Raw genomic sequence first — 20,989 nt, forward strand, 5'->3', positions numbered from 1 at the left:
AGGGAGGAGAAGAACAGAGACCACACACAGGAGCTGAGGCCGACAGGGAGTCCGCCGACCCTGACCGATTTTCTCTGGCTTTGCAGATGACTTAGTTTATTAGGTCAGGAAAGGAAGGGACAAGCCACACATCCTAATGAGCTCACAGCTGACTGCCAACTATTCTGAGATGACGGGGAAGAAGGATCATCTTTATAGGTTTGGAAGAACAGTCACTGGAACAAGGGAGCAGGTGACGTGCAAGCACTTTACATTTTCTGCAGATAGCCCCGCCAAAAAAAAAAAAAAAAAGAAAAAATCGGAGAGAAAAACCAAGAGTCTCGGACGAACCCACCCATAGAAATGAGTTGTTAATTCACCCCGGAGGAGCGGCACATACTGCTGAAACACAAAATTGACTAATGTGGTTGTGCTAACAAGATGTTCAATCATTCTGCAATTTACAAACTGAAATGCCCAAGTGCACCCCCCTAATTTATTAACCAATTGTCCACCCAAGCCCAAAGCTTCCAAACAGCACTCTGTGGTTCCTGGGCTGGCGGCAGTTCGTTCACGGCCCCTGGCTTTTCCTCCTTCCACCAGCCACGTTTGCATCTGGAGAGAAGCCTTTCCCCGCAATCCTTCCAGAAGCAGAGGTACAAAGACACTGAGACTGCCCCAGGAAGGACCAGGGGCAAGTTTAGGGTAAGTTCATATGGAGACAGAATTTGGTAAGATCACAGATCATCCTGTATGATGATACTACATTTGAGGAGTATTAAATTGCCCAATCGACAGAAGTTCTTGCCAGGTGCTGGGCAATGAGAGAATACAAAGGAGTCAAAGGTCATTCCTGCTCTTCAGGAACCAAATCTAAACCAAAGCACAACAACAGCCGTCTTTTTATTTGCTTTTGCAAATTATTAGTAGGCATGCTTTGAGCTCCCGGGTGCTGGGCAGTGTAGGAACTGGTGGGGTATGTGGGGTCAAGGGAGATTAAGACAGGGGACTTGGGAGGCCTGCCGCAAGAGTGATGGCAAGTTAATGCAGTCACAGTGAATGCAAAACAAAGCCTAGAAGCAGATCTGCCATCACCACGAAATGGTTACATGAAATAACCTTAGCCCCATCACTGGAGGGATTTAAGAGAGAACTGAGTGATCATTTCTAGAGGTTGCAGAGAAAATATACTCATCAGGTACTGGGATCAGTTTTTATTTCTCCCCAGTTTCCCCAATTCCTTGCTCTCCCCATTCCACCATACTGTAAAATGGGTCTCATTCGTTCATTCATATAAAGCGGTGTAATGAACGTGAGTGAACCTATCACCCACGACAATAATTAGAACATTACCTCCACCTCACACCACCTAGCCTTCCTCTCATATTCCCACGCTGTTCCCAACTTTATTTTTCATGAAATCTTACCCAAAACGGGTGCAAGCAGAGTGTAGGTCTGCACTATCTGGGCAACTCTCTGATGCTCCATTCGAAAGCAGGAGCTAGTTCAATGCTACTCAACGTGTGGTCCCCAGACCAGGGGCCGTCTATAAACCGTGTCTTACTGATCCTGAAGAAATAAGCTTGAGCCAGAATGAGAATTGACCATATCACTCAGGGACACTTGCTTAGTTCAGTGAACACTTTTTTCACAGCAAGACCCACAGCAAGACCTTCTCAATGAAGAAAGCAGGATGTCGCTTTACCTTTCAGCACAAGGTCATCAAAGCCCAGCTCTCCGAGCCGCGCGCAACTAGCTGATGGCTAAGGTCCATTTCTCAGAGCCTAGAGTCTACGATCGCACAGGGCTGCAGGGCTAACCAGCACACACACACATACAAACACACACACACACACACAGGTGCCGTCAAAGGAGAGCAGGAAATACTGACCGGTACAGTTGGCTTCATCAGACCAGTCCCTGCAGTCGTTGTCCCCATCACACACCCAGGAGGAGCGGATGCACATACCGGAGCTGCAGCTGTATTCGTCGCTCCGGCACTGGTGCATTTCTGCAGGTGAGATCACAAACAGAGCTGTGAGGACAAATCTTACCCAGAAATCCATCTCAAACCGAGCTCAGGCATCGGCGTTCCTAAGGGCTAGAGATGCAAGCATTATGCACATTATCACTGATTATCCAGAGATAGCATGGACTTTACCCAGGCCTGCCAGCTAACGGAGGGTAGACTCCAGATGTGCTAAGATACTGAGACCCTCATATTCTTTTTTTAACGATTTTATATATTTATTTGAGAGAGTGCGCACGTGCGTGTGCACTAGCAGGGAGACGGGCAGAGCAAGAAGGAAAGGGGAAATCTCAAGCAGACTCCACGCTAAACATGGAGCCTGATGCAGGGCTTGATTCCAGGACCCTGAGATTATAATAACCTGAGCCGAAATCAAGAGTCAGATGCTTAACCAAATGAGCCACCCAGGTGCCCCTGACACTCTCACATCCTTGCCACTGGTTGTCTCCAGTTGTATCTCAGTGCCATTCACAAATATTGTCCATGCTTGCTGCAATGGGAAGGTTAGGAGGCAATGTTCTAGTTGCCCAGAAAGTAGAATCCTCAGGAATTCTCAAGAAACACAAGCCTTCTAGACAGAGCCTGTGTTTCAGAAAAGGAGTAACGAGAACTCTGAGTGAGCTGATCAGTATGAGATGCTCAGATCGGGATAAGTGAGATCAGTGCCGAGCTCCCAACACAGAGAAAATTGGGGACCTTCTGTGGGCAGAGCTCCAGGGATGCTGGCTGGCGGGCTGTCTCTAGAAGGGTGGGGTCCCGAGGCAAATGAACCCGTGCAGCCTGACCAAGACTTGCAAGCAGGCTACACTGGCAACATCTTCTATAGACCCTGGGAATGTCATTTAAAACAGAACTTCCAAATGGAATTTTAAAGATTCTATGGAAACAGGGGTAGCCAAGCCTGGGGCCCAGGGTGGCCACCTTTGTTGCATCATTCAGAAAACAAGCTGATGGTGACGTTGGGGATTCAGATATTTGTGAGGAAACAGTCTGGAGTCTTACGAAGAGTACCTGGCTCTGAGGATTATCAGGGACCAAGACCCTGGGATGGATTCAGGAGACACTAGCATGAACAGGCTGCGAACAGGGACTCTGACGCGAGCCCAGCTCATGAGTGAGATGACATCACTGGAGTCTCCTTCCTACTGGGCTGTGCCCTTCAACCCTGCGCAGGTGCTAAGGAGGAGATGGGTGGAACACAGGGAAAACAGCACTGAATCCCAAAGACTGCTTTCCAGAATTTTCTACTTTTACAAAAATGAGCGAAAATGATGGGACCCCCGTACACACAAAATTCCTGTGAGAGCCAGCCAAGGAGTTTTTCCCTTGCCCCCCTCGTTTCAGTCCCTGGGGTCAAACTACCTGCTGGTGAAAAGCCAGGCTCCACCCATAAACACATGCGCAGCTAGACCGAACCTGCCCCGTGGGTGGGCAGGGAGAGCCACCAACGCATCACGCTGTCTGGGTCGGCGTCTGGCCTCTGTTCTCACTTCCCCTTCTCAGTCAGGACCCCTTCAGTCTGCTGCGCTCTGTGTACCGAGTGACGTTTCCTCCTTGCACGATCGGCATCACCGAGTGTGGTCCCAGAGCCATTCCCGAAGACAGGCCTCCCGCACCGGCCAGGGCCGGGCTGTGCAGCAGCGAGGCTGGGAACCACAGGCTCCGGGTCCCTATCCTGACACAAACTAATAGTGTCACCCTGAATAAGTGCCCTCAGTCATTTAATTGGAAATTAAGAGGACTGAACTAGAGAACCCCTATCACTCCTGGCAATTCCAACCCACTATTTTTCTAAATGTAAAAATTTCCATTCAGAAAACAGATGTTCGAATGTTTCTACCATCTGCTGGCTTCCAACAGAGTTTACTGAATTAGATTGGTTTAAAAAAAAAAAAAAAACTAAAACCCAACGTTCACAAAGGTATAGATCGGTGTCTTCAGGAGGCTAATCTCATAGGCACCCAGACGTGCGGGCCAAGTCTATGCCACAGAGAGCTGTTAATAACCACCTAAATTCAGTAAGAAATCTTCCTTACTACCACATTCATGCTTACAGCATCCCTGCACAGTAAAGCAGGGTCCATGATCTTTCAGATGAATCATTCCTACCAAGGGGGTGGAGGCGGTCATACAGCTGGGTATCAGAAACCCCAATGGGGGCATCTAGGTGGCTCAGTCGGTTAAGCGTCCAACTCTTGGTTTCGGCTCCAGTCATGATCTTAGGGTCCTGGGATGGAGCCCTGCTTTGGGCTCCATGCTCAGCAAGGAGCCTACCTGGGATTCTAGAGTGCTCTCTCTCTCTCCCTCTGCCCCTCCCCCTCTCCCTTGTCTCCCCTCTCCCCCCACCACCTGCGCACACATGTGCATTCTCTCTCTCCAAAAAAAAGAAAAGAAAAGAAAAGAAAAGAAAAGAAAAGAAAAGAAAAGAAAACCCCAGAAAAGAAAAGAAAAGAAAAGAAAAGAAAAGAAAAGAAAAGAAAAGAAAAGAAAAGAAAAGAAAAGAAAAGAAAAGAAAAGAAAAGAAAAGAAAAGAAAAGAAAAGAAAAGAAAAGAAAAGAAAAGAAAAGAAAAGAAAAGAAAAGAAAAGAAAAGAAAAGAAAAGAAAAGAAAAGAAAAGAAAAGAAAAGAAAAGAAAAGAAAAGAAAAGAAAAGAAAAGAAAAGAAAAGAAAAGAAAAGAAAAGAAAAGAAAAGAAAAGAAAAGAAAAGAAAAGAAAAGAAAAGAAAACCCCAAGATGCTTTCTGAAAATCCTCCATCCGCAACCCACCGAAGCCCAGTGAGCAAGGGTGCTACCCCACTCAGACGTGGGGCTCCTGGACATCATGTCCCCCTACCACAGTGAGTTTCATCGCTATTGTCTCCACAGTCATCCTCGAGGTCACATTTGTAGGAGAGTGGGATGCAGGTCCCGGACTCCTGGCAGCGGAACTGGGTGTCCAGATCACAAACGGTAGTAGCTAAAAGGGAAGAGACGACATACTCATGAGGAACCATTGATTCCCCCGCCAATACACACATCCCCATGGAAAACGAACTAAAACAGAGAAGGAAGCAGATCTGAATTGCAGCAAAAGACAAAAAAAAAGCGATCTCATGAGAACCTGACATTGACAACCAAGGCAGAGAAGAGCCTATCTTTCCGTGGACAGCTTCCAGATGGGTGCCGGGCTGGGAGGGTGAGCAACTGCCCTCCAGCTGGGAGACAGACTGACGGGCTGGATGACCTAAACGACCCTTCAGTTGGCAGCAGAGATACCGTCATCGGGACAACGCCATGAAGAAGCCCAACTCCACGCGAGAAGCTGGCACCTCCTCGTACCAATGACACAGGGAGCGTCGGGGAAGAATTCTGCAGCGGGCACCTGGGCCCTGTCGTCAGGCGGGACTGGGTTTCAGATCCTGACTCTGCCTCTGCCTCGAGCAATTAACTTTAACCTCCGTGAGCCTGTTTCCGGCACAGCAGGAGGAGGATAAGGTCATGTGGCCAAGTGCTGCGATGACAGAAAGACTAGATACAGATCTCAATTCTATAACTTATGTAACCTAACAGATCCGTGCCTCTGTTTTCTCTACTATCAAACGGAGGTAACAGAACACCTCCCCCGGGCAGCATTATGAACGTAAATTAGCAAACAGGTTTGGGACCAGAGCCCATTACAAAAGCTGCAAAACAGACTAGGCTCCCAACAAATGTCATGTCTCTTCTTGTCCTTCCTCTGCCCTCCTGTACCAGAATGGGTAAAGACGTAGATTCTTCTCCCTCTTCTACACGGAAATTATTTGGGGGTAAGCACAAGCCCTAGAACCCAGCAAAAGACCCTCCAGGCAAGGCTTTGGGAAGGAAGGCTGCGCTCAGGAGCGGCTGACGCATAAGGTACAATGTGACAGAACAGAATCCTGGGGGGGGTGGGTGTGCCTGGAAATGGAAAGCCAAGGGCAACGCTATACAGTTAGACATCCCAGCGGCTCTTATTTGAGGCTCCATTTCTTCTCTGTAATTGAGCTCATGGTGGGAGGCAGAGGATGAAGACAAAAATGACAAGGCTGCAGGGGATTCACGTCAAAACCCGGAGCGCCTGACAACTACCCAGCTCTGGAGTCTATGTGCGCGGGAGGGAGATGTGCTGACAACATCCCTCCCCGGCTCCCCGGTTGCCACTCCCCTTCTCTTCCCCTGCAGCTGACGGGATGCTGCCTTTCACTCCCCAGACAGCAGCAGCGCCCAGCCGCAGCCTGTCCCTTCCCTGCAGCCCTGCCCGTGGACAGGGCACCTCCACCATCAGGACAAGCATGGCTCGATAAGGGAGCTGCTCGTGCAGGCGCAGACAGGCACCGCTCTCCTGGTTCCCAGGCTCCACGGTTTAAACCCTGCACCCCTCCTCACCACCTCCCCTCTGCCAAGTGGAATGAATGGAGAGAGAGCAGAGCCGGGAGCAACTCCCATGGTCCCGGGGAATGGTGATCCCAGCTGACGCTAACACCAAACCAGGAGGAGGTCAGAGCCAGCTACACACTTGCCCCAGAAGAGCAGCGTGAACTGTGTGTGGAAGCCTGTGAGGTCAGCGCTGAGCTCGGGGGCTGGGGCGTCCCTCCTGAAGACAGAGGGAACTCCCTCTCTCACAACACTGAACCAATAAAAGATCCCAGCTTGTCGTCTAGCAGAACCAAAAACCTCTGAGTAGAATCCCCATCTATCGGACACAAGGTCATCTAGTTTACATCTCTCTGTTTCCACCAAGGCTAATCACGTCTGGGCAATCTTCGTGCAGTGTGTTAATTCCAAGAAGCGGCTCCTCTCCCACCCCCATTATATAATAAAGTCCTTTCCAGGCTCGGCTGCGGGGTTGTTAATATTTATTGTTTTTAAGGAGCTCTGGCTCTTCCCCCACAAATACCACCCCTTCCTGAGACTCTGGGAGGCAAAGAAGGTTTTATCAGTGTCCTTTTTGCAGAGAAGAAAAAACACACGGACAGCCTAACGCTTCCCCAAATCTGCCGTTCGGTAAGCCCTTCTCCCTGGGTGTGAACGGCATCCACTGAAACCAAGGAAAAATGATGAAGAAAAGGTTTGTTAAATAACCACCTGGGCGCCAGCAAGGGCAGCACATAGTTTTGCTGGGCCCAGGATAGTTCAGGGAGTTGACTGCTTCTAAGGCTGGAGGGGTTGTGGGAACCTGGCACAGACTCCGCAGACGGCTGGCTACCTATGTCCACCACGGAGCCAGGAGTCACCCCCTAACCTGTTCTCGGAACACAAAATGGTAAATGATCTCCTGGATTTCCAATGGGAAAATATTTGCAAGAGAAGCCTTCGCACCTGTTTCTGGCTTCCCCGCTTCTGGTCTTCTTCCCATCCAGTGCCTTCTGCCTACTGCTTACCTTTCCAAAGACAAAAATCTTATCGTATTATTTCAGTGGCTCTCAATGGTTCTACTGAATAAAGTCCACGGACATTTGCCACACTGGGCATCCCCACTAGCCCCTCTTCCCCTTGCCCCACGCTTTCCATATTCGTATGATCAATGAGCCACACTACCTTTCTCACCATGCCACATACACTCTGACCTCTGGGCTTTCGTACCTGCTGTTCTCTTGCTGACAACTGTGCTCCTTCCACCTCTGCTTGGTTCACCTCTGCCCACCCTTCAGGCTCTCCATAAATACCTACCGAAGTTTGATTTGTGTGCTCTTCCTGTATGCATATGGCGCTTCCCCATTACAGCACTCATTGGTTCTACTGTAACTGCCTCTCTACTCTTACAGCTCCCCTACGTAAATTCCATGTCCACCTGATCACCTGGTATCCCCAGGCCGAGCACAGAGCCTAGAACAAAGGAGTCCTCAACAAGTACTTGCTGAGTGAATGTATGAATGTTTTACTCACTCTCGGAGGGCAAAGCACCGCCTCAGAAGATAATGTGGAAGCTATCACAACCCTGCAGTAAATAAATTACTCATTATAAGTAGGTATTTGTCTTTAAACTCTGCTGAACAGAATCATGCTTTAGTAGTGACCCTGAGAAAGTATACAGTCCAAAGATGTTTCCATGCACACAGATCAACGTCCCCACGTTTCAAGCCAAACGAGGCATTATCAATCAGTTAGAACCATCTCTCTGGAGCCTGGCAGGCAGCCAATATCCGCTGACTGGACGGCATACCAAATGAAACCTGCTTCCCATCTCTGAAAGGGCTGAATTTACAGATCAAGGGATGTCACCTGGTCCCCAGCTTTATCACAGTGGCAAAGCCACAATGACAGCTCAGACTGCCCGACTCCCCGGTCGGCTCAGTTTCAGCCAGGCCATGCTTATTGGTAAACCCTTTGTGACAAGTAGTTCCCTTACAGGCGGGGGTCGGTTTTTCAATAATAACCTACACCTAAGTGTTTTCTCCGTTCTCCAAGCCCCATCAGCTTCCATGGGCATCACGAATCACGAGGGGCCACGGCAGGCACCCCAGGCTGTAGGCCCTCCACCCCCCGGGCAGAGCTGGCTGGCCAGCCTTCCGAGTATAGTCCGTGCACCACATCCCGAAAGCCAGGCCGAGCCGGGAAGACTCACGGCAGTTTCTCTCGTCGCTCATGTCACCGCAGTCATTGTCAAAGTCGCACCACCAGATGCTGTTGATACAGTTCCCGTTGCTGCAGCGATACTGGTTACGGAGACAGGTGTTCTCTGGACGGTGGGGGCGGGCGAAGGAGGAAACAAGACATGCATTATTCTTACAGCTGGACCGCAAGACTCTCGCTTTTGCGTTTCCATTTCTCTTCCTCAAATCACATGCCTTACATGGTAAAGAGGAAGAGGGGTGCCAAGCTCACCTGCACACAGGAGTATATCCTTCTCCTTTCCTCTTCTAATTACAATTAAAGGATAAGAGGCCAGCTGGACAAGTGTCAGGGGGGTTATAATAGTGAAGAACGACAGCGATGGTGCCAGTTGGGTCCAATGGGTAGATTTCAAACATCAACATTATAAAACACTAATTATACAAGGAACTGCTTAAGGGGCTCTATCTACATGGTACGAAAACATACATATTCAATATATTTGTAGCTATACGTATTTTGTAGATATAATTGCATATATTCACATATATTCCATTTTTCAGCCACGTAGATGACAAAGGACACATAACACCCATGTGCACAGAAAAAGAAAAATGCATTGTTCAATAAACCGAGTCAAAACACATGAAGGTTGGCCTCTAGTTTGGGTCACCAAAGGCATTCTAAAGGAAAATATTCAAAAGCTTTTCTCTAACTTAAGTGTTAATTCTGTTTCTTTCTAAATAGCTTTACGATGATGTCTGGAGCCGGAAAGAGAATCTCCTGTGTCTAAGAAGGGAAGGGTCATCCTTTCTCCGTGTGTGTTTCTTATGGAAAAGGGACCACAGAGCTCCTTTGTGTGCTCCCCTACCCAGGACTAAGAGGCTTCTGTGAGGAGGGACGTTGCGATTCCAAAGCCAATATAGCCTCGAGAATTAAAAAAAAAAAAAAAAAACACACACACACAGGGATTTGGGCATTTCCTGGCAGGGCCCCCCCTTCCAGAGGTTCACCGCACTGACAAGAATGTGAGGCTAGGGCTGGGGACACAAATCAGACAGGAAAGAAAGATGAAGACAGGTATTTAGAAGAAAAAATTTAGAATCTGTGTATTCAAATTCAAAGGAAGGGTGGGTAAGGCTGCTACGGCCACCTGGTCACAGCGTGAAGTGAAGCCTCAGAGTCTGCAACACTGTTCTGAACGTTCTGGACGTTTCTGGGCTGGCGGGGGGCATGGGGGAGAACCGCTGGGTGAGCCTCGGTGAGCTTGTGAAGGAGCCCCACCAGTCCTTTCTCCAAGTCAGGTCTGGTCCCAACTTATAGGAAGCAAGAGAAGGGACAGGTGAGGAGAGGAAGACGCAGGAGGAGACATGAAACCCAAACCACAATTATCACATTTAAATAAACCACACAGGGCTGTTTCCGTTGAGGACTGAGAAGCACAAGCCTTAGAACCTGGACTGGGATGTCTCTAAGTATCTAGTGGATTTTATTTTTACCGAGGGCATTTTTCAATCACCCAAACACACGGGGAATAGAGAGCGCTGGGAGCGGGGAGGGAAGAAGGGAAGGAGGCCGGCGGACAGAGAAGAAGACAGGACTCACCTTCTTTGACGCAGGTGTTGTTCTCCCGCTGGTAGCCCTGAGGGCACTCACACATCAGGTCCCCGGACGGGAGGACACTGCTGGCGACACCGTCTGGACACCGGCAGCTTCTACTGTTGTTGGCCCTGGGCAGGCACAGCAGGCTGCACGGCCTGGACACACAGGCGTTGCTTCCTGGGGAGAAGACAAACAGCAGCGGCGTCCAGGTTAGTTGTCACCAGGGAGACCCCAAACGGGGGACTGAAATCCAAGACAACCCCTCATTTTACAGACCCGACAGTGCAAAGCTCAGAAAGAGAAAGGTGACAGGGCCTCTGGGCCATCAGACTGCCCTGGAACCAGGCCAGGCATCAGCCATTCGTCCTGGGAATTCGGAATTGGGATGACAAGAAACAACAGAGTAACTGGGGAGCTGGAGCTGGGAGAAAGGTCACAGAGTATGGGTGTCAAAGGTGACGCAGGGCAAACCAAACCTTGTACAGGTCAAAGCCAGGCAGAAACAAACTCAAGAGAGGGAGTCGGGAGAACACAGCCGACTTCCAGAGGGCGGAAAAGGAACGAGAGAGCCAAGGAAGGGGCGGCCTGGCCACTGCCAGCACCAGTCCCCATCAGGCTCATCTATGTTTTTCATCTCTTTATGCTCTCATTAGCCCTTGTTATTTGAGTTAGTGTGAGTGGGGTTCGGCTCCTACGACCCAAAAGCCCTTAACTGAGAACCATACACCTGAGTCATGACAGGGCCCCTGACAAACATCGGGGTCTCTGCTTCTCCATTCCTCTGTGCCCGAGTGCAGCTGCCGAGCTGAACGAAGACCCAACCACAGGGCACTCATTAGCCTCAGTCCTATCTGTCAGGCAATAAACCCACACGAGGACTAGTAAATGTGGACCTGTCCCTGTCTCTGGTTCAGCTTTCCAAAGAGGGGGTCAGATAAAAGTCCGTAAAATCCTTCACTGTAGTCTGGAGAGAGAACCTTTGTGGATGAACAGTGATGGAAAAGGTATTTTCCTATCCCCCACATCTCTCCGGGAAGGAGGGGAGAGGATGCACACACCACTTCATAACACTGGAAACACAGTACAACTATCAAGCAACATGAAAGCCACTTAAATTATGAAACGTGTGCTTGTTCTTTTGGCTGTGACTGTTCGTCATCAAAATCGGGGAAAATAAACATAAATGCTTTGATAAAAAGCTGATGACGGTTCTTGTTTTGCTATCTCACGGAGAAACCACCCCCTCCCCGAATCAGGAATCACACCCAAGCGACCGGTTTCCATCCAGCCAAGATTTTAGCTATGTCACGCCTACAGTGACCTGCAGGTTGGAAAACAGGGTTCATTAATGACAATCAGTACTGATATGGGTCAGGATACACTCAGTAGCTTTGCATGTGTCTGCGCTTCATCGGTGTTTAACTGGCACACACATAAAACAACAATTGCAGGGGTGCCTGGGCGGCTCAGTCGGTTAAGCATCCAACTCTTGATTTCCGCCCAGGTTGGGGCCTCAGGGTGGTGAGATCAAGCCCTGCGTCGGGCTCCGTGCTCAGCACAGAGTCTGCTTGGGATTCTCTCTCTCCCTCTGCCCCTCTTCCAGCTCACGCACGTGCACGCTCACACGCACTCTCTCTCTTTAAAATAAATAAAATCTTTTAAAAAATTAAAATAAAAGTTGTGATGATACAGCACCAGTGCTATTTTGATGGTAAAGACCAGAGAGTACGAAGCATTACCAAACAGATGACGTACACACGCCCACAGAGGAGAATCCATACGATGAGACATTCACACGGGTTCTACAAATAATTCAATCCACTCCAACGGCAGAAATACCGTAGCAGAATAACCAGCTGACGGGAGCAGAAACGCCAGAAATCAATTCACCCTGATCTGCTCCACGGGCAGAGGCCGTTGCTTTTTCGGAAGACACATGCCCTCGGCCACAGGGAGGAACACGGAGCTGCGACTAATGGAAAACAACTCCAAAAGGATCTGGAACGTGTTCTCTGTATTCAAAGGACAACGTATTCACTTAATGTTCCAAGAAATTGAACAATAACAGAATATCTGAAAAATTCTCGGGGACAGGATGGTAATTTCACAAGGGGCTAGGTCTGTAAAATAACATGACTAACATTTTCACATGGGGCGCAAATGCTCCTACCCAAAGTAGCAAGAGCCAGAAGTACAGAACCCAAAACAGGGTGCAGTATTTCAGGAGGGTGGTCTAGACCAAGATGTATACAATCTGAGAGGCAGTCACCAGGGGCAAACCCCAAACCACACAGACCAAGTCACTGACCCCAGGAGGTAGGCAGGGCAGGAGCTTATGGGGTGCTACAAAGCCACAGTACGCCCCAGAGACCTGGGAGAGCATGGAAGGAGTACTCAGCAGAACTCCACCCAGAACACGGCCACAGACTCTTTATACAGGACGCTGGAGTCTCGGGGAGGCAAGGCAGGCAGATGTGAAGAGTGGACAAGTGACAGTCATCACCTCCAAAGATGTTCCCTTTGAAGATCAAACAGCTGCATGATGTCTCCGTGGGGCAGATTCAGAACACATTCAGATTTCCTCTTCGGAAAATTCCTCCAGAAATGCTATTATCTTGCTTAATTATCTCTACCCTTGACAATTATCGAAATCAAATCCACTCCATAGAGTAAGTATTTGCCCTCGTTGTAGGTATTTTGGCTACATGCAGACTCTGAAGGACAATTCCCAGAGCTCCAAAATATTTTAATTCATTGCAACACCAACTGGATATATCAACAGCTTTGCAAAGTAAGCTCTTTAAAGAAAAAGCACTTTTTATGAAGAATAGATCCCAGTGACACTACATAAAAATCCACCAGACATAAAGATTAAGAAAGGCGTCTATTTATAACCAAATAACCCAAATGGACAAATGTTCCAAGTGAACAGAATTTTTATCACAAACAAGAATCAATCAAAATCTAATCCTTCTGTACCGCTGTCATATACCAGAGCACTGCTATTCCAACAAGGGCTGATAAAGGAAGCAGAACCTAAAGGTTTTATTGAAGTCAAGCTCAGAAGTCCATTAGGCCACGGTTCAAATTCTTACCACTTACTAAACATGTGATGTAGAAACATGAACCCAACTTTCATGTCCTCATCTAGAAAATGGAAATATTAACAGTACACATGGATTTTGGGAAGATTAATAGACGTTATTCAAGCCCACAGAGCACATCGGTGTGGTGCTTATGACACAGTAATCCCTTAATAAATGTAGCTTATTTTGTGTATTATTATCTTACACATGGCTAATGGACAGTCCTGTATGTGTTCGGAGCAGACAACAAAAATAATAAAGATTGACTGGCGCCAGGGGTGGCCCATAGACAAAATGAATTTGCAAAACAGTGTCCAAAAAAGCAAGCAGGTAAGAGCAAACAAGTTCAAGGCCAAGAGGCACCCGCTGCATGCAGGCGGGGCTAGCAGCCAGATGCCATTTCAAAAGCTTTCAGTGAACCCAGACTAGCCCAACTGAGAGATCACAAACTTGCTTCTCTGGCCGTGTCTGTGGGCGGGAGCTCGGCTGCAAGTATCCTGCTCGCACAAGCAAGAAAAAGGGAATCCCAAAGGCCAGCGGAGGAACGGGGGAAGGAGCAAAGACAGGGCAGCGACTGGCTGTGAGGTTGCACAGTCCTGGGTCTGTGTTCTACCCTCCAGCACACGTCTCCTCCAGCCAGACCCCAGCCAGACTCCCAGAATTCCTTTGGATGGTTTAAATGAAGGTGGCTCTTGGAGGCACGAAGAAGACTACGTATGCACATGCTGTGACCACAGACGACCCCCCACCACGCCCCAGGACCCGCCTGTGACTGTGTGTCAGCTGGAGTGGGGCAAGCGACCCGCCGAGACTGGGGAAGGGAAGCCCAAGGATCAGGAGTTCACCTGAACACGGCGTTTCAGAAACGGTCGTGTGCTCCCCACGCACACGCTTACAAGCACTGGTCAAAAGGAAGACCTGCCTTCCAAACTGAGCGCTAACTCAGAGAAATGCTGACGATTCACTCGGCTTGCTAGCGACGCCCATCGGCAGGGGCTCGGGGTCCTCCATCAAACAAAGGCCCTGACTTTCAGCCTCTGGACCCCAGAAGCAGGAGTGCTCCATCTCTCCCTATTTTAAAACAGGCACCTCCTGTGGGAAGAATGTGACTCCTCGGTTTAGTGGCAGAACTGGACCAAAAGCCCAGCTCCTCAACTAGCAAGCAAACTGTGAGAAAGCTAATTTGCCTCTGAGATGCCGTTCCCTGATCTATGATCCATGGATCATAACACCAGCCCCGCCTGCATCCCAGGGCCGGTGCAAAGACATAACAGTAATAGACACTTATATTTCTAACATTTTTCACCATTTCGCAAGGGTGTTCTCAATGCTATCTTCACTGGTCCCCCCAAAATAACAATGGTATCTGCAACCGTATTATTTCCCTTTGTCAATCTTCTCTCAGCACAGCGCCAGCCAAAACCCACAAAACCACGTCAACACTCTAGAGCCAAACAGGAAACCTAGCAGTTTGTCAATAAAGGCGAGTCAGCAGACCCAGGATGCTATTTAATCCTGCTGAGATAAACAGGGTGCTTCTTCAAGGGACTACTCTTCCCGGAGTATCCTGCTCTCTGTCCTGCAGAACCAGCCGTGTGGGTAGCACACAGAGGGAGAGGGCGGGAAGTACGGAAGGAGGCTTTCTGCGGCACGGTCTCGGTCTCCGGGACCAGGGAGCGGGTCACAAGCCTTGGAGCAGCTCTTGGAGCCTCACCCAACAATCTTTAAGACAGCTACTGTCTACACCCACCGGTCCTTTTTCATGACCTCTTTCAACAAATAGGGAGCCCTACTAAGCGCTAGGCAGTGGCCGAACTATTGAAGGGGGAAAAAAGAAAGACACGATCTTCTTCTTCATGGGGTTTAGGAGTTTCAGGCAGGGACACATGAAGTAAGGGTCACATCACGACGCCTCGCATCATACGGGAGGTAGGTGTTCAATGAGCAACAGGTCGTCCGGGCAAGCAGAGGACGAGACGGGACTCCCGTCGGGAGGCAGCAAGTGCCAGCACTCTCGGCACAGCGCTGCTCCCTGTGAGGTTGCCAAATGGGGAGTAAGCTCCCGCTGGGACTCTCCAGCTGCAGCAGGAGCGACGCCACCAATCAGTCAGGGGCCAAAGGCAGGAGGAGGGTATAATTACCCACCAAGTATCACGCTCTAGGCAGGCGAAAACATGCTGTCTTCCAGCTGTTTGTGTACCATTAGAAAAGAAATTAAGATGTCATTAGGCAGAAATTAAATAATGGGCATGTTGTCACGACAATAAAGACACAGGCTGCCAGCTCCCGCCTGAGCAGAGATTGCCCACACCCAGCCCCTTCCTGGAGATCAGCGCGTGAGAGCTGAAGCCGGCGACGCCGCCTTACCCGTCGTCTTGCCCTTGTAGAAAATCTTCATGTCCATCAGCCCCGTGAGCTGACTCGCGAGAACCGCCATCTGGGAGCCGCTGTGTTTGGAAGCTCGGAAGATGCTGAGCTGCGACCAGTCATCCCAGTAGATCTCGTTCTAGAAAAAAAACCTTTGCTTGTCAGTCCAGCTCCTGGGTCTCTGATCCTGGGCCTTCAGTAAGAACAAGGGTGCACCCATGGAGAGGACACCTAACATTCAGTGGTGACTGATGAGCCCGACCGAGATGTCCCCTGAAATGCAAGGCAGCGGGTTTTTCCCAGACCTCACCCAAGAGCCACACTGAAGGAACTGCCTGACAGAAACTATCTGAGAAGCATTCGAGTTTGACCACAGCCCGACCCTTCAGTTCGAAATCTGCTTCCCAGTGTCAGGAAAAACCAACCGTTCTGTTCTCTAGAGTCAATGCAGCAGTGGCAGGCCACACGGGTGGGACGGAGCCCACCTGAAGCCATCAGGGCACGAGGTGAGCAGAAGATGAAGACACCAAGCCCAAAATACCAGCATGTGAGGGTAAACGGGGATTCTTCTATGAAACAACGTCAATCCTAAACCTTCTGAACTGGGAACAGTGAGCAGCCCAGACACCTGGCAACTCTGCCTGACGTCCAGCAAGATGCGCTAAAGGGAACAGTCTCAAATTCAGAAGTGAGCTGATTTTTCTAGAAGTTAGTTAGACAAGCATCTCTGCAAAAACCCAAGATAGCACCTCTTCACCTCGGTACGCTCTTCACCTGCTCTAACAGACAGCCCAAAGCTGGGAGCATAGGAGGCCCCACCTTAAAGACAGCAATGGCGTAGGGGTGGGGGAGGTTGTCCAGGATGATCGAGCGCTGCTGGCCATCAAAAGTGATCCGCTCGATGCAGTCCAGGTAGGCATCCGTCCAGTAGATCCACTGGTCATCCACAGAGATGCCGTTGGGCCACTTCACATCCTCTGACACAAGACGATGGACAGCAGTGCCATCCATATTGCTCCGATAAATTCCCGGTTTCAGGTCTCCCCAGTCGGTCCAGAACATCACCCTGGTCAAAACCGGGGAAGAACGCACATCACGTCAGACCCAGGGAATCGGGAGTCAGATACTACCCCAAAGAGGTAAGAAGCCTCTCTAGAACTGTAAGGCCAGTTAGTTCAGCAGTATTATTATAAGCTGTAATTACAAGGTTTAAAACCACCAAATTTCTTGCCGCAGATAAATTGCTTTGCTGCAATTTATCTACAGATATAATCAAGTTATGTGAAGACATTGTACAAAGACATTTATCACAGCATTGTTCATACTAGCAAAAAAATTATATATGTGTTATGTGTGTATAGACACACACACACTTTTAGGTGGATATGTGTGTATACATGCCAACATGTTAATCTACAAAGAAAATGATAGATGATGGTACATACAAAAGAATATTACGGTGCCTGAAAATCTGCACGTTTTCACGTGTGCTCACATAAGCAGAACAGTAAATACCTACGATTCTATTTGACGCCATGAGTGTGTGTGTGTGTGTGCGTGTGTGTGGCCATGTGTCTTAAGGCTATGTGCTTGCACGTGGGTAAAAAAGAATTCTGAAGGATACACAAGAAACTACTAACCATGATTACCCCTAGGAAGTGTGAGGGGGAAGGGTTAAGAGTGAGAAAGGAGGAAACAAATATTTTTCATTTCACAAACTTCTATTAATATTTTTAATCAAGTACATTTTTTTTAATTTTTTTTAAAATTTTTTTCTTTTCTTTTTTTTTTTTTTTTAAAGATTTTATTTATTTATTCAACAGAGATAGAGACAGCCAGCGAGAGAGGGAACACAAGCAGGGGGAGTGGGAGAGGAAGAAGCAGGCTCATAGCAGAAGAGCCTGATGTGGGGCTCAATCCCGTAACGCTGGGATCACGCCCTGAGCCGAAGGCAGACGCTTAACCGCTGTGCCACGCAGGCACCCCAAAATTTTTTTCTTTTAAAAAATAGATCTAATTCTCAATCACAAATATTAGAAAGCCTAATCCAGAATTTTCTTTTAGCTATGTTTCCTTAAGTTAAGAAATTAATAAAAAGCACCTTTGCTTTTTCCAGGTGCGTACAAATTGGTAGTAAGAAAACCATCCAAGCTTGGGGGGGGGGGCAGGGAGGAGATGGAAAGGACCATATGTTTGCATCACGCGTCAAACTTGAGATAAAGAATCCTTATAATATCCAACCAGGCCTGACTACGCCATGTCTGTGGAGAGACTTTTAATAATACCTTTCATTGGAGAAACACCCCACAGATGTGAGACATCTGGACGTGGAGACTCTGATGCTTGCTAACAAAAAGGGAATGGAGTTACCTGACAAGATGACCGAGCTCTGGTTTCAAGACTCAAAGTCAACAGATTATTTCAACCACAATCATCAGAAACAAGTGTGTGTCCAGCAGTTTGCACTCCACGAGCAGCTCTGTTGCAGCATCTGCCGCGCGCTGATTTCCTCGGGGCCACACTTACCCGTCTTGGGGCAGGAGGACGAGAGCCCTGGGCCGGTCGAGCACAGAGGAGTTAACAATCGTGAGTCGGAAATCACCATCTGGATTAGCTACCTGACAAAAAAAGGAGGGGGGAGGGGCCGGAGGGGAGGCCAGGATGGGTCTGGGCCCCTTGAAAGCCCACATCGCGGTTTCCTACTGGGCTGCCGCCTACAGACACGCGCCTCTGTGGCTGCCCGATTCCCCCGACGACTCATCTGGGAAACCTGCCCGAGTTCCAGCCAGAATGAGCTGTCCCCTCCTCTGGCCCCCCAGCTAATTCTTACATGGCCTGACAGAGCAGCAGCGCTGCTGCCTGTGCCCCGGTTCTGGGGACATGAAGATAGGTCTGCACGAAGTACTCAGTACACAGCACTTACTCAACCCACCTATGCGGCTCTGTGCTCCAAAGCCACCAATGGCCCCACACTGACCACAAAACAAATACTCAGTGTCCCAGCCTCACAGTGAAGAATCTCCACAGACTTTTAATTCTCTCCCCTCTGTATTCTCTCTCCTCCACTTCAGCCCCTGCAACTTCCGTGAGGCTGGCCTTCTCTGGTTCTCTAAGCCCGACGTACTCCTCCTAGCCTGTCTGCTCTCGCCATATCCCCTCTCGGTCCTCTGCTCCATAATCAAATCGCATCTCTCCTTCAAAACTCCCCTCCAGGGCCAGCTCCTCGGCTAAGTCCTCTGACCTGCCTTCACCAACGAGCACCTACAGTTCTTGCCAGTGACTCGGGTTACCATTTCACACCAACGGTACCTGCGTTGTATGCTGAGGGTGTAGACACTTACGCTTCCCTGCACCCTTCTAGCACCTGGCCAAGTGCTGACCACACACAACTAAAAGAAGGAAGAAACAGTAGTAACAAGACCACACTGCCCTGCTGGACAGTCTCTCTAGGACTCATCACCGACAGAATCGATAGACGTATGTCTTCATTCATTTACTTCCCCCACTAACATCTCATCTCTCTCAGAACAGGAACTTGAGCGTCTCGCCTACTGCTGCAGCCTCGCAGCCTCCAACCATACAGGCAGGTACCACGCAAGAAAGAGCACCCGTCAAACGACCGGGTGGACCAATGAACCTCTGCTTCATAGGCGCAGAAACTGAAGCTTCAGTGGGTAAGAAACCTGCCTGAGTCACTTAAGCTACCAGAATGAGGACTGAACCCAGGTCTGGCTCTCGACTTTGGGGCTTTGGTCTTTGTGACTTCTCCTGACTTTTGGTGCCCCCCTGCCTCTACTGAGCATTCCACGTGACCCACAGGCCGTGCCTCCACGTAGTCAGTACAAAGAGGGGCGGGGACATTGCCCCAGGGCCTCCGCACTGCTTCGGGGAGTTGAGTGTGCCTATGAGACCACGACTTTGGTGTTGGAGAGGCCCTTTCTTACCCTCACGTTGCCTCGGGTCGCTAAGGTGCAGATAGATAAAGTGGGAGAATAAGAGCACTGTTAACAGGGTTGTCGTGAGAACCGAATCAAATAATTCAAACAAAGTGGTTCCAACCGGGCTTGGCACAAAGTAAGTGCTCGTTGTCATCAATAATCATAATCATGATCATGATATTGTCTTAATTACTCTAATCAACTACAATAATGCTACAGCACTGATAATACAGGACTATACTAGTGCTATGGTGTCCTACAATTATCATTATTGTCACCACCAAACGCTTCGGCTAGCCAAAACAGAACCGTTCGGGGCATCTTGATGAGATCTGTTTGATGGGTGCAGGCATCCTGTTCTCACGTGGGACCTTCAGGACAATGGTCGAGAATTCTGAAACTACCCCCCTTCTCCTCCTTTCCCCAGAGGCTCTGATGGTCCATTCGCTCAAATTCTCAAAGAATTTCCAGAGAAGTCGGACACACTGGCTCCGCCCCCTGTGTCAAACCTGGCTCAAAGCCCAGGGGCTACCCTGCCCGCTTAATTAAGGACAGCATGGGACACACTTACCTCGATCTTTTTAAAGCCAGAGTCCACCCAATAAAGTAACTGGCTGAGGGGTTCAAGAGCCAAGGCTTCTACAGTCTCCAGGCCAGAACTGATGATCACCTCTTGCCCCGTACTCCCATTCAAACAGAGGCGCTAAAGAGAGAGGCGGGGAAAAAAGGCCGTGAGTGCTCAAATGACCTCGTGCCAACTCGGTCCCATGGATGGCAACCCTTTTACTCCACTGGCTCTGACTGGCAAGGGATGAGATGTCCTCTATCAGTAAACTTTCCACAGGAGCAAAGCCGGTTTTTAATAAAAGCTTTTCTAAAATGTATTACGGCTTCCTGTATCAAATAAAACAACTACACAGAACTTAATCATTGGTATTACTCTGCATTACCATTATGAACGCTGGTTACTGAACGACGCTGTACCCCAATAATGAGGTCGGAGATTCCCGAGAAGCATGAGTCTATTTGCTTTTGAAATAAATGAAACCACACTACTGTTATTTTTAAGTTCTTGTGTCGGCCTCTCTGGGCTCTCCTCCCTTGGGAGGCTCCTGGCCATCAGGGGCTGTCGCTGGGACAAACCACGCTGCACGGTCGCTGGCGGCCCCCAGCCCCAGCCCCTCGAAAACCCAGGCACTGTAAAATTTCTGCTGGGTTGGAAGTCCAGATAAAACTTGTTGGAATTGCTTTTCTAAAAAGGATTAAATAGGCAATGAATAAAGATCAAATAGCTCTCCTTTAAAATGCATGGGTTGAGTCTATGGCTATCTATCTGGCCTATGTGGGGCTCACTTCCTAGTTCTTGGCTGCGTTCAGAATAGCTGAAGTGGGTAATTACGTGCACTGTGGATAAGTCAAGTGTTCCCGTATCATGGCTC

The 20,989-nt window shown here is 49.0% G+C and overlaps 1 protein-coding gene across 1 annotated transcript in view; it reads right to left on the minus strand.

Annotated features, from left to right (window-relative positions):
- The window catches only part of SORL1 (sortilin related receptor 1), a 154,159-nt gene that overhangs the window by 49,789 nt on the left and 83,381 nt on the right, over positions 1-20,989 (minus strand). The window contains exons 19-26 of the mRNA XM_008690173.2: positions 20,122-20,253; positions 18,139-18,230; positions 16,432-16,678; positions 15,613-15,751; positions 10,163-10,336; positions 8,571-8,684; positions 4,842-4,964; positions 1,871-1,990 (exon numbers count right to left, since the gene is read on the minus strand). Coding sequence (XP_008688395.2) covers positions 1,871-1,990; positions 4,842-4,964; positions 8,571-8,684; positions 10,163-10,336; positions 15,613-15,751; positions 16,432-16,678; positions 18,139-18,230; positions 20,122-20,253 — 1,141 coding nt within the window. The remainder of the gene's footprint in view (positions 1-1,870; positions 1,991-4,841; positions 4,965-8,570; positions 8,685-10,162; positions 10,337-15,612; positions 15,752-16,431; positions 16,679-18,138; positions 18,231-20,121; positions 20,254-20,989) is intronic.

This window comes from Ursus maritimus, unplaced genomic scaffold (genome assembly GCF_017311325.1).
Source record: "Ursus maritimus isolate PB19 unplaced genomic scaffold, ASM1731132v1 scaffold_16, whole genome shotgun sequence".
Classification (NCBI taxonomy): domain Eukaryota; kingdom Metazoa; phylum Chordata; class Mammalia; order Carnivora; family Ursidae; genus Ursus; species Ursus maritimus.